We start from the raw sequence: 13,698 nt of genomic DNA, 5'->3' as shown, positions 1-13,698 counted from the left end.
AAATGTAGCCATTTAAATTACATATTATACTTATTCCATGGACAGACTAATCCTCTAACTGGGCTTTTACACGTGTTTGATATTTAAACAGAAATGGTATCTGAGGTTAAACTGACATGTGGAGATGCTGTATAATCAGGAAATTGCTATCATTTGTTATTTATGTATCGACAACATCTAAGTGCATTTGTCAGTGACCAGCGTTTCGTTGTGTAAGGTACCGTATGAACACAGAGCAGGAATATGACACTTGCCCTAGGGAATTTAGAAATGAAATAAAGTGAAATACAGAAAGAGAAGCTGATAGGACGGAGAAGATGGGAGGAGCTGCTGAGAAAAAAATCATATATTAGTCAGTATAAAAAGCAGTGGAGTTGGCAAAGCAGCAATTTGTCATGTCGTTTCTAGCTATTCCTGTGAGTGAGAGTTTTCAAAGAGGTATTGAACAGGTCTGTCTGAGTTCCTCATCTGTAAGGCAGAGGTAGTGATACTTTACTCAAGGTGTTTTGTATGAACAAGAGCATGTTCGCATTTCTGAAGCTCTTTCAAGAGAAAAAATGTTCGCTCCAAGTCTTACGTTATAGGGCAGAGTCCCACCACGAGGAAGTTGTGCAGGTAGCCTTTGCAGTCTCCGTGGGACCTAAAGCATGGGTGCTGGCAGGTCGGTTTGCAGTCACCTGGAGCCCCTGGTGCAGCCCCTTGCGTGCCATGTAAGCCCCAGGCAACGCTTAACAGGTGAGGAGAAGCATTCACTTGGAGACCTAATGTATTCTGGGGATTCAATAGGAGACTGAAAATCATGAGACCTGGGAACTGAACCTGACAGACAGTGTCAACTCAAGCATGTCATTTTACCTTCTTTGCCCCAATTTGCTGTCTGTAAAGCTGAGACAATATCCCCATGCTTTCTAAAGTCAGTTCAGGAGCAAAAGCTCTGCGTAAATAGTAGGGTGCACAGGTGGTACAGTGTGAGCACTGGCATGTGAGGAGCAAAGGTATGCTGCTTCTCATGACAAGATAGCCTTTTGAGCGTGAGCACAGCCTTCCTAATGGTGTATGGCTTCACTTAGGTGAGACTGCATGTACATTTACACCGGACAACTTGGGTCAAAACAGCTGATCTGAAGATTTATCCTATGGTGGATCCTCTCTGATCATAATCCTAAATGGAAATTCTTACCCTGTGTGACCCAATAGTACCAGAAACCATGGACTGCAACAAGGCCTGTTACCTCATGGTCCCAGCCTGAGTCAGCATGGAGAAATGTGGCTAAATCTGATAGGCATTTGCTGTATAAAACAAAGCTCTAACATCTCACAAAAGGAACAGTTACACTGAGTGGGGATACCGCTAATGTCATTTACCTAACTGCTGTAATTTAACGTTCATGCGCCGTGTATAGCTAGAAGTGTGGTAGGACAGTCATAACATCCTAAAAAGTTAGGTTTTCCTCATATGTAGCAGTCAGTACAGCTTGGGTCCACATGTCATGTTTGATAATGATGATAATATTGTGTGTCATTCTTCCTCACGTATCATTCTTCTTCATGCTGTGAAGGTGAGCATGTGAGCATGGGTATAGGGCTGGTGGCTGTCAGCAGCTATTTTCCATTAGCTGCCATCTCAGTTCCATGAGGTCTTGCAATGCGCATTGTCTAGGTGGTCCCTGGTGCTGAATGAGTCAGTACAGCTTTTCTCTCTTATGCCCTCCATGCTGCCAGGTAAAAAGGGACATGGGTCACCGTTCACGCTGCAGCGTTTGCTGCCGGTTACCATGCTGCAGTGTCCTGATACATTATTGTTGTCTCCAATTCTGACTTCAGGGAGGTGGTGCTCTGTATCCATTACTCGTAATTCAGAAGTAAATGTTGACTTTTAAGTTGTGACCATAAGGACAAATACTGATGTGGACAAAAGCTTTAAATTGCACAAGCGAGCAGTTGATAAAAAACTACCTTTCTTTTTACTCTCTCCTTAAAAAGCATATGTTAAAAATGAATAAAAGGACCATTCCAGATTTTTGTTGTCTTCCAGTAAATGTTGACTTGTGGGGGCAGCCAAAAGTGAGTCCTACTGACAAGAGGAAGTGTTAATGGTAGTTTCCAGAGTCCTTATTCCAGAGTTCATAGAAATCCCACAGAGAGATTGAGAGGAAGAGAGCGAATGAAGGAAAAGAAGAGCAAAACAAGAAAGTGAAAGGGAGAAAGAGGAAGGAGGAAGTGAAGAAGGGAGGGAGGGAGGAAGGAAGGAGAAAGCTTACAAATGAGACACACTTGGCACTTCTGCAGCTTCTGTTGATCTCATGTTTTTTAAGTTTAGTGCTGCTGCAGTCTGTAACTACTTGCCATTTGTAACTACTAGAAAAGGAGACTGGGGAAAGGAGTTAAATTACTCCTGCTGTGACTTTTAAAGGCATCCCATCACCAAACCCAGAGAGAAATTAAATGAAGTGACTGAACCCCAAGCTTTTGATCCCAGTTGTTTTTAACGACTCTGTTCCACATAGTGAGGAAAATAAAGGGGGTAATGCTACCAATTTCTTCTTTTTAAAAAAAATGCAGCCAGGTGGAGTTTGTTGCAGAGCACTTTATGAAATGTTCCTTCATCACAACAGAGAAGAAAATTGTTCGGAGCAAGAGATGAGGAGTCTTTATATTTTTGCTTTTAACAGGAATTGTTTATATAACTTTCTTGGCATCATCACCACAGTGATCTCTAAAGATGCATAGGTATGTAAAACTTCTAGCAAATACGTACTGAACGAATTATGGAAAGACACTTGTTGACACTTGCAAGGAGAAGTTAAGCAATGCAACGAGAAGAGCAGTGATGGGTTTGGGTAAGGAAGAGACACCACCCCCCCTGGACCCTTCCCTGCACTTCCACACTGCCTTGGCCTCTCTCTGTGGGTGACCCGCAACCCCTCCTCTCTTCTGCTCGTAGGGGACCTTATGTGCTCCCCTTCCCCTCCTTCTCTTCCTCAGCCACACATGTGGATGTGACCCAGATTTCCCTTCCGAAAATCCTGTTCTTCTAGAGGCAAGGAGAGTTCTTGTCTGACAGGGGAGGAGGGAGTCCTGCAAAGCAGATGCTGGGTAATTGTCATTTGCTGCCCATGGCAAGCATCCCTATCTGAGATGATAATTTAAATTCTGTTTATACAACATGTGGTCCCAATGCAGCTAGAGTTCTGTGGATGTTCTGGCAATATTACAAATAAATCATAATAATAGTTGTTAATAAGTGAGTGCTGACAGTGATATTCGGGCCGTAATGACCATTGTAACCTAAAAAACCCCAAGGAACTTTATTGTTTTCAAAAGAGAAATGTGTATTCTTAGGCTGAAAGGTAATTTGGTTGGAACAGTTCTTTTAATTTATAATGAATGCATCCAGACCTAATGCTGCCCTCCTTGCACAATACACAAACCCAAGATTTGATGGTAAAACTCACTGCTGCTGAGCATGGCACACTGCTGCCTCTATGGGCAGAATTTAGCTGTGCATTACAGATCAAACAGGGACTTTGCTGGTTTTCACCAAAATGTATAGACCTTTGGTAATAACTGTTTTTGTGAGGGAACATCTGAAAAAGAATTAAGATCCTTGGACTTGTAAGGACCATGGCCAGGAAGAGTTTTAGCATGCAAGGGGGAATGGACAGGCTGGTATGGCATGTAAGTTCTGCAAGTTTAAGTTCTTTCTTAGGGACACAATATTTGGAATAAGTTTCAGCTAAATTTCACAATTATTTTAACTGAAGAAAACAACTCTAAATTCTTTTTGATGTAATATCTATAATGAATGCTATTTTAAGAATCCACCCAAGGCTGTAGTCATGAAGAAACATGTGCTTGACTGGGTTCCATTCACTCTAGAAAATAAAATTGATGTTCTACTTGCAGCTCTAAAGAGAAGATCTTTGTTCTTTTTCCTCCAAGCCAGAATTCCTTGATGGCTATGATGAATATCCTAGTTTTACAGGGAAAAAAAAATCAAAAGAGAAACAAGCTGTCATTTCCTATAGAAAAAAATAAAAAAATAAAAAGAATCTAACATGATATTGGCAGGAAAAAAAGGCATACTAGTGCAAATGCTGCTCAGAAGAAATTCTTCTACTCAGTTCTAAACTGTGTCCATAAAATTTCTGATGTACATCTATTAGGCATTATGATTTTCTGGCATATATTATACAACAAATAAATTTGTAGGAGTAAGGTAATATTAGGGTAAGAACTAGTATCCAAGAGCCACTCTTGGATTTAAGCAACTCAGATGCCTAGAAAGAAATTAGAAAAAGTTAACTGCTAATGCAAGTGACCATGTAGCAAACCAAATTTGAAGAAGAGTATTGGTTTCAAGTATACATGAGCATCTGCTGCTTGCTTTAATGTAGAAAGTAAAGTATCTAAAACATGGTAAAAAATGTGGAGTATACAGCGCTTGAATGAGAACCACCTATTATTCAGTATTCAGCATATACTAACATAGCCTCCCAAGCGCTGTAAAGATAAAAGTAGAAATTAAAATACCAATAAAAGCAACAGAACCTCCTTTCCTACAGTTACATTCTTCCATCTCCTTTCCATCCAGTGCTAATATGGAGTTCATAAGAGACCAGATATGTTTTAGTGAATGAGTAACACTTAATCCTAACACAAATAAACTAGTATACTGCCAGTATAAGAGCAGTGAGCCCCTTCATTTGGCGGTAAACTAGGCATTGCTGGATAAATTAAAATGCAACCCTTTCATCACTGCTTGATTTAGCAATTAGTTGACATCAAACTAGCAAACATGCACTAGACAGAATACAGAATGTGATTTCTCCATATTAATACTTTAATCTCTCTTTCATTGCATACCTTCATAGTAGGCAGAATTAATACTGATAGAATTTCCATTATTTACTCAAAAAAACCCCAGCCATGTTAAAGTGTTAGTTTGCACTTACCTGGCATTCAGCATAGATAAGATCTTCCTTCACCCTTAATCTAATTATGGCAAAATTAATAATGACAGGCCTTGAGAAAGTAAGTGCGTGACAATTAATAAAGTGGATTAGAGATGAAGGAGTTTGCTGATGATGACAGGACTCAGCCTATGAATCAGCAGTATAAGAGGAGTATGCTGAGAAAAGACAACCATAAAGGTAAAGGTAAATTATGAAATCCAAATGAGACCCTGGGGTCTAGGAAGACAATGGTGGATAAATCAAATCTGAGATGTGGGCTGAGGCACAAACATATAGGTGAAAAGGGGAGCTTCAATTTGATGCAAGAAAAAGGGAATGTTCGAGCAATGATCTGTGTGTTATACGCAGCCTCAGAAAACAATTCATCCATCATTCAGCTCATTGCTGTCAGCTTGCTTTCCCTGGGGACTTAATTTGATGGCAACAGCCTGCCCTTAGCTGTCATTTTTACCAGGGCTGAGAAGCTTACTCCTATCGCAGTGAGCTTATTGCGCTCACTTGACACCATGCATGCACACAAATAGGTGTCTGCCTACTCCGGGGTAGAGATAGCAGCTAAGAACGGGCCAGAGCAATTAATTTGGCCATTAAAAAACTCTCAGTCTGCTCTGAAGATGACCCTAGGAAAAAGGATCTGACTGCTTTGATGACTGCAGCCGTCTTTCAGCCATTGCCTGTATTGATTCTTCAGTGCCACATGAGCCTAGCCTGGCAGCAGATGAAGTTACGGGTCCTGCCCAGCAGGTTGGCCTTTAAGGTGTATGAAAACAGATTTAATACAGCAATTAAAACATTAGAAATCTGGAAAGACATGCATATGGAATGATGGCTGGCAGGAAGGTTAAATGGACAACTTAAAGTTAGCAAAAACTAGATGAAAACTTTCAAGTTGTAAAATAAAGCAAAAAGAAAAGGAAAAATTAGGAACAAAAGGAAGGAGAGAAGGAGGAAAAGAAACTAGAAGACAGCAGAGTGAAAGTTTGGGTCCTGTTCTGGATTAACAAAGAACTTCTTCCAGAAGACTTTTTTTTCTTTTTCCAAAAGCTCTATTTTTGTTTGTACTCTAAGCTCCACGTACACACTATAGTTTTAATTGCCTTTCTTCTGGAAAGAGAGATGAAACATTTATGTCCTGTTTTGGAAAGGTGTGATGACTTCATTTTGATCTTCAGCCCAGGAGTAAGTTTTACCAGTAAAAGAAAAATGTCCAGATAGACACTTCATGGTCTTCTGCACGTTGACCTCAAAATTGAATGGGTTCGGGTATTTATGAAAAACCATGGTCCCCTGAGAACTTCATAATGCTACACTCTCCTAATGAAAGCCAAGGTGCATTTATATGAAACTTGGAATTTACAGTAGAAGGCTAGACCTTTATGAGTTTTTTCTTTCTAACCTCAGCTGTAAGATGCATAGGAGATTCATGCTGCCATGGGTCCTTTTTCCATTGTGCCTCAGAGTACAAGAGAGGGGACAGTTAATGCTGATCCATATATTCTAACCATTCAAGGACCAAATAACTTTCCCCTTTGGGAGGAAAATTAAAACTTTTCTTTTCTAATGTAGACTTTGATACAGTTATCTATTTCTTGTTGAATTCAGTTACCTGTAATACATGCCTCATGAGAACTTTAAAAAGGCACCATTCGTACAGATTATAGCCAGCACACCAACAAGAGGTGTGCCTTACTCCTTCTCCAAAGAGAGCACTTACTTACTTCCTGCTTACTTCCATATGTCATTCTCTTAGAGTGGAAAAAAAAAGAAGTTTGACTTCTCATTTTCTTCTCTTGTTTTGCTCTGGTATACTTGTGCAGAAACCTGTGGTTTGGAAAGAGACAGTACTCTCATATAATCAACACTTGTAGCTTGGAAAATTTGCATTTCCCATAAATGAAAGAGTTTATAATTTATATATTGCTTTTTGACAAAAAAGCTATTTGCTTTTTATGGAGAGACTTATTTTGATGAAAGTCCCTTGAAGCTGATGGTAAAACTGAAGTAGCAAGTTAATGATATGGAGTACCAGAGAATATTGCATGAAGTATTGAATGCTGAATTGCAGAAAGCTATGTGGATATATGAAACATATTTGTTATTAGTGGTAGGTACTTATGGACTGAAGAAAGAATTTTCCAGTTTCTTCTCCCAACTATCATCTATTCTGTGCACGCCCTTGGAGAAGGATCACTTAGAAATTCAGGATTCCTGTCCTTTTCAGATGAGTGTCAGGATGCTTGATTTCTCCCCAGATTCATTTTAAGAGCAGAATTTAAGGCACAGCCTCAAGATTAGCTTTGAAGTCCCAGGTGGAGGTCACTACATATATGCATGCCTAATTATTGATGTTGGCTTAAGGATTTTTACTTACTAGAATTCTCTTACACACACAATAAATGGTTGAATAATTTACTCAGAATAACCAATGCCTCTTACTAAATTCTCTATTTTCTTTTACTAAGAAATTTATTTTATTGTTTGGAAATAGTTGTTAAACCCTGTATTGGGATGAGCAGATAATATAAAGCATAAGGGATACTTTGCTTTAAAGGAAAATAGGGTAAGGGAAAAGTTTCTTCCAGTTCATTTGTAGAAATTGTGTTCCAAGCTATTTGAATTGAGGGCATTTTAGATAATGTTATGATTTTTTTGTACTCTCAGATCACACCTGAGCTTAATGGTCTCAGCAAAATCAGTGGTAAAACTTCCTGTTCCTTTAATGGAGCTACAGTTTCTCGTGGAGAGGCTTGGGTGCGTAAGGAAGACAAGAAGGAGCTTTGTAATTAGAATTTTTACATGGTAGTCTGACTTAAAAATACTTCACAGCTTGTCAGAGAAACTAGCAATTAACTCTGAAATCTGTAAAATTTCCATCCTTAAATATAAAAGAGAAATCTGTTCGATTTGTAATTATCTTTATGGGCTGTAAAAATAGGCTCTAGATAAAGAAAAAGATAGAATTGTTTTCATTAAAAACCATGAGTTTTGTTAGATGGAAAGGGCTTCACTATGAAAATGTTGGTCAACTTAAAACCTCAATGTGATTCTGTTAGGAAAAAACCCCAAATATCTATTTCATTATTGGAAATTCCTTCACATGCACAGCAGAGTCACAGGAAGGGTTTTGCAGGAGCGGAAGCTGCCGAGAAAGGTTTGGAAGCTAGCAGAGGAAGGGTTTTGTGGAGGGAAGACGCAATGTCGCTTAGTCCTAAATGAGCTGAGAGGGGTGGAAGACTAAAGATTAGATGGCAATACACTCAGAAATAAATGCTGAAGCATTTGGGACAGGCTGTGCATCCCTCTAGTGCCTTTGGAGTAAGAGATTGTTCAAGTAAGACATTGACCTTCATGCTGTAACATACCCTTCACCAAAAGGTTAGCCTAACAGGACTGATCCAGATTCCTCAGAAAGATCTGGTTTTCTCCTCAAGAGGCATTTTGTAACAGCAGATGTACTGCTGATTTTCAGGGAAGCATTTTTAAAAGAATTCATGTCATTTAGGTGCACAATATCTAGTAGGAGCATTTGAATTTGGAAGACAGGAATCTCCCAAGCTCCTTTTTAAAATTAATTCCTAATAATGATATGTAAACATAGTTGCAATAAATCCAATATCTGGGAGACCCTGTCCTGGCCTCTCCCTATTAAAAGTCTTTGAATGCAAAATTACAGTGATGTCTTATGGACCAAAACTGATTTCAGTGAAATCGTTTGAACAAAATTTATAAGAATGGGTCTGAGGGGAGTAGAAGTACCCTCCTTCTGTTCGCAAGAGTCTGGTTATGGCAAAAATGCCTGTCATTTTTAAAAAGGTCAGAGTAATTTTTTTGACATAAAAAAAGCTCACTATTATGGCATAGCAGAGTAGCATTTTTATTGTACAGAGGATATTTCCAAACTGTTTTGATTTTGCAGCAAATTAGCCTAAGGTAATTGGATAGTGATTATTTATTTTAAAAGACCATTTTAAACAGGTACCTAAAATATTTTTTTCCTTGCTGTTTAACTAAGTTGCAGTTTTTTACTGTAAACTGTATTTTAGGAGACAAAAGTATGTATTGTTTTAAAGTTTCATCACAATATTCATGCCAGTGAAAGCTTGGCTGCCTGTTTTCTCTGCACTTATGTAAATTTCTAGGGACCTTGTGTGAATGGAAGGAGTCTGAATTTGTGTCCATGGTAATCTGTTCAATGTGTAGAGGAAGTTACAATGGCATTAACCCATGAAAAGGATCAGTTGTTTTCATGGAAAGCAGTCAAGACATGCTTTGAATTCAGATAGTCAACTTAATCAGAGCTGGACGTCGTTTTTTAAAGGTTTCTCTTTGAAAGAGCTTAATGCCGGTCACCTGCTACAGTCAAAATACATCATTTATCTGTAACGGGGCATAAAAATTTAACAGTTAGCTGAAGAATGGATACATCCCTGAAATAAAGAAAAAAAAAATCCTGCAGTTATTTACAACCCCTACTTGGGCATCTAGAAGCGTGAAAATGCCATAGTTGTCCTGGCTCATTACCTGCCTTCTGCCACCGGGAGCTGAGTGAATTCACGTGGCGCTCCTTTAGGACTGGAAATTCAGCAGCCCCAGTCCTCACCACCTTCCCGGTGCGGTGGGGGAGTGCTGCCTGAGCAGGAGCGGCCAACACACCTGAGAGGCAAGACATGGAGGGGATTGAGCACACGTGGTGATTCAGTCTTCCATCAACCTTCACAAGACGTAACTAGACTTCAGGTCTAGTCCCCCAACTAATCTTGCTTTTCCTCAGACATAAATGGTTCTGCTGGTGCAGCTGCCCTGGTAAGAAGAAACTGATTGAGACTATATTCCACTTTGCCTTTACCAGAAGAAATCGTACGTAGCAGCCTCATTTGGGTTTTTCTCCTGCATTTAAATGAAATTACAGTACAAGGAAGAGTAGCATTAGGCAACCTGTGTTTATTTGGCTATTTAGCAGAGATTTAATTTGCAAGATTAAATAATACCTGTCTTGGCTTCATCTGTTTCAGCTAGTGAAGGTAAAAGATCCTTCTGCTCCATATCTTAATTAACTTGCTACAGGATGTTTCCACAGTTTAATGGTAGACTTGTATTAGGGATGGCTTGCTTTTGATGATGAGGTTAGAAATAATAAATAAAATTAATGTAAGAAAATAAAAAGTTCAGTGTCTATAATTCATGTAAGTTTTTTTTACAGTATCTGTCTAGTGCTACTTGAACATTTTATACCAGTGTTAGCTAAATGAATTTGCTGTATTGCTGCGTGAAACTGCATTTAGAGAGCATCGTAACTACATTTCCTGGCCTTCCTTGAAAATGGCATTACCCAACAGCTTTCCAGTGGGAAGAGGCAGGCCTTTCAATGTAGAGCTCTGAATTAACACAGCAAGAACAGCTGGTACTTGCCCCTAATCCAATTTAAGAGCTGTAGGTTTCCGGAATTACTTTCATAAGAGCTGCTGTGCCCTGTGCATGTTCACCAGTGGAGGTGTTTGGACGTTACAATGGGAAACATGGTAACTGCTCCAGGCAGAAGGGGCAAGACCATTGAGGGATGATCACGGTGTAAGCAACATCATCTCATCAAGACAGAGAAAGAACAGTTGGGCAAGTACTGTAATGGCTGGCATTTTGACTGGACATTTAAATTGTCTTTCTCCGTGGGAGCAGGCAATAGCAGCAAGGATTTTCTTACAAGTTGCAACAAACAGTAAGAGAATAGACAGAAGTCTACTGTTTAGGAATATCTCTTGCGTTTACCAGAGGCAGATGAGTCAGTAGCCAGATCAGGCTATTCTTCTGGTTCTCCAGGTCAAACACAATTAGATAAAGCAGAATGTCTAGAAACTGTCCAGAGGAAAAAGCAATATTAATAATAGCAGTGGTCACCTAAATAAGCATTTGTAGACAAATAGGGTTTTGCGGATGGACTGTACAGTGAGGAATCACAGAATTGTGCCATTTGAAAATACCATTGCCCACGAATTTATAGAAGGTATACTCTGTAGTGTTGATTAGGCCAAAATCTGCTCTATCCTATTCTCTTGCAAGGAGAGTGAAAGGCAGTACTGTCTAAAAACAGCATGTGCTCTTTGAATGTGGTGGATATTGCAACACAAAGGAGTCACATAATCCCCAGGTTCTATAAGGAAGCTGTAGCTGATGGAGTTGAGACTTTTCCATTTATTAGGTGTATCAATTCACAGTCATGTTGTGCTGTCCCTGATGGAATTTCAGACTGTTAAGGGACACATTGCTAGAAAGCATCTAGGCACACGTTCCCTTGAATCTAAGCAAGGGAAGAGTCAGTCATATCACTTGCTCCAGTCAACTTCTCGAAGTTAACTTTGTTGCTTGCCTGGATGCAAATAGAGTGTCTGTTACAGAACAGTAAATGATGTTTAAGTTTTAATAGCAGCTGCATTTCATCTCAGACAAGTACTACTGTTTCCAATGTCATGGATCATTCATGTGTAGTATGCAAATAGCAGGAATAGCCGTGTTGGGTCATACCTGAATTCAGTATTGCCTGACAGAGGCCAGTGCAGATGCTTCAGAAGAACAGGCATGAAATCCCACAGTAGATAGAACTGAGATACTTCCCCAGTCTTTTCTCACACATCTCATCTATGCCAGGTGCCTTTCTAAATGTGTTGTGAGAACTCCAGATATTCTTGATATCTTTATAGCTATTTCAGTCTTCATTTAGCTGCTAGCCTCAGTGGTTTCCTGCAGTGATAATTGCCTAGATGTGAAAAAAAGTGTATCCTTTCACTGGTTTTCTTACTTTCAGCCTTCTCATTAATGCCCCCGGGTGTTCTTGTTCTTCTAGAGAGAGGGAGAACAAAAGTTCCCAGTCTTCATCTTAGCAACATTCATTATTCTTTATATGTGTTTTCTTCCCCAAATAAGCATTCTTAACCTTTTCCATCTCCCTTTATTTGGAACTTTTCCATGGTCACTTTCATCAGTGTTCCCTCTCACCAATGTTATTGTGCTTAATTGTTTTTGAGAAGGCAAGACCAGCACAGAATGCAGTTTTCCAGATGAAGCCACACTGATAATTTGTGTTAAGGGGCAATAATAGTCTTTCTTCACCGTTTCTGACATATTTCCAAATTTCTGCTTGGACTCCAGCTATACACTGAGTGAAGGACTTGATTTAGCTGTCCAGGGATGCCCTGGTTTCTTCTTTCAGCTGATACAATTAATTGAAAACCCAACAAAGTAAAAGTAGTTTATTTTTTCTCAATGCCTTTTTTTCAATTATTTTTTCTGCTACATCTGCCAAAGCTGAACATCATCTGGCATTGTTACACATTTACCTTGCTTGTTACAGCTCTCTGAACTTCCTTGAAACCGTAGTCCTACCCAATCTAAATTAACTGAAACGTCAGTGCATCACAACATTTCGGCATATCCTCTTGACTCTTGTAATTTAACCAACTGTCTCCCTTTCTGGAAAATTAGTAGACATTTTGAAGACTTCTAAAAAGTAGCATTGGTATCAAAACTGGAAATATTTGGGGGGGGGGATTTTTTAAAAAAACTTGTGCATTTTATTTGCTAAAGGTTGGCGTCAGTGTGCTAATTTGGCACCCTTGCTGTCTCTTGCATGTCAATTCAAATTATATTGCAGTCATCACTCTTTAACGGCTCTTCTGCTGTTCACTAGGTGACCTGTCTGTTGTGCATGTTGTATGAGTTTCTCAAGAAAGGCCTCTGCTTGTTTATGTTCAAGAGCTACCTTTCAGATTTGCACCTGCATTGTTTCTCTAAGGTTTGTCCTCTTGGGCCATTTGGCCATTTTACACATCATCATTGAAATCTTACTGGTTTGTTACATTGTGCTGATTGTTTCATCCTGCTACGCCTTAGAAATTCAATTTGCTTTTCTCTGCTAGATTCTGCGGTATAGCTGTATTTTTTTTTTTATATATATATATATAATTAGGGCTCAGACTTTGTTCTGGTATAGAGTCAGCTGTATGTTCCTTTCCTCTCAGCAGTTTTATTTTCCCCAAGGTGTTCTCCAGGGCTTGGAAGTTTAAACCCTCCCTGCTCACTCAAGGAAGGGAGTTTTAGCACTCTGTTCACTTTGTCTGTTTGGGCCTGCACCCTTAATTGGAAGCATTTATAAGAAAACAGGCAGTGAGAGAGCTTCTTCTAAGTCTATATGTAAACTTCCAGGCCATCCCCTATTCATAACTCTGCATTACTAGGCGTGATGTGTAAGTCGGGCTTCCTCCCTAGCATAATGGCAGAAGTGTCTAAATGGCTCCAGGATAAAGCATCCTAATTATGTGCCCAAAGAATATTCACTGAAGACACTGTGAATCCAGCCTATTGAAGTTTTTCCCCATACCATAAAACCTTTATATAAATATTCATAAGAGAGGGGGAGACAGGCAGATGCACTTCATAGGCTGCTAATTAATGCCTTTACCCAGGGTTTTAGTGCTCTACACCTAGACCAAGGGCAGATGTCTGTTCATCAAGGGCTTTGAGGATTTTGAGAGCCTGCAATGGGAGTTTGGTGTTAAAATCCCTTTCTAGAACTAATTCTTCATCACTTAAGAGCCCAAATCCCTTAGTTCTGTTGGGAGTTGGGATCCAAACCAGCAGAGAGTTTAGGCAGGTGAATTCCCAATGTAGGAATGACTTTATCAGTCCTGCTGTAAGTTCACAAGTCCCTTTAGGTGCATTGAAACCTACTTAC

General features: G+C 39.5%; 1 protein-coding gene across 1 annotated transcript in view; it reads left to right on the top strand.

Annotated features, from left to right (window-relative positions):
- Positions 1-5,068: 5,068 nt before the first annotated feature.
- Positions 5,069-13,698, top strand: part of PTPRZ1 (protein tyrosine phosphatase, receptor-type, Z polypeptide 1) — a 124,545-nt gene continuing 115,915 nt past the window's right edge. Inside the window, exon 1 of the mRNA XM_010581328.1 lies at positions 5,069-5,159. Within this exon, the coding sequence (XP_010579630.1) occupies positions 5,069-5,159 (91 nt within the window). The remainder of the gene's footprint in view (positions 5,160-13,698) is intronic.

Source organism: Haliaeetus leucocephalus, unplaced genomic scaffold (genome assembly GCF_000737465.1).
Source record: "Haliaeetus leucocephalus isolate CR32 unplaced genomic scaffold, Haliaeetus_leucocephalus-4.0 Scaffold763, whole genome shotgun sequence".
NCBI lineage: Eukaryota > Metazoa > Chordata > Aves > Accipitriformes > Accipitridae > Haliaeetus > Haliaeetus leucocephalus.
The sequence above is the reverse complement of the archived record's forward strand: the minus strand, read 5'-3'. Positions and strand labels throughout refer to the sequence as shown.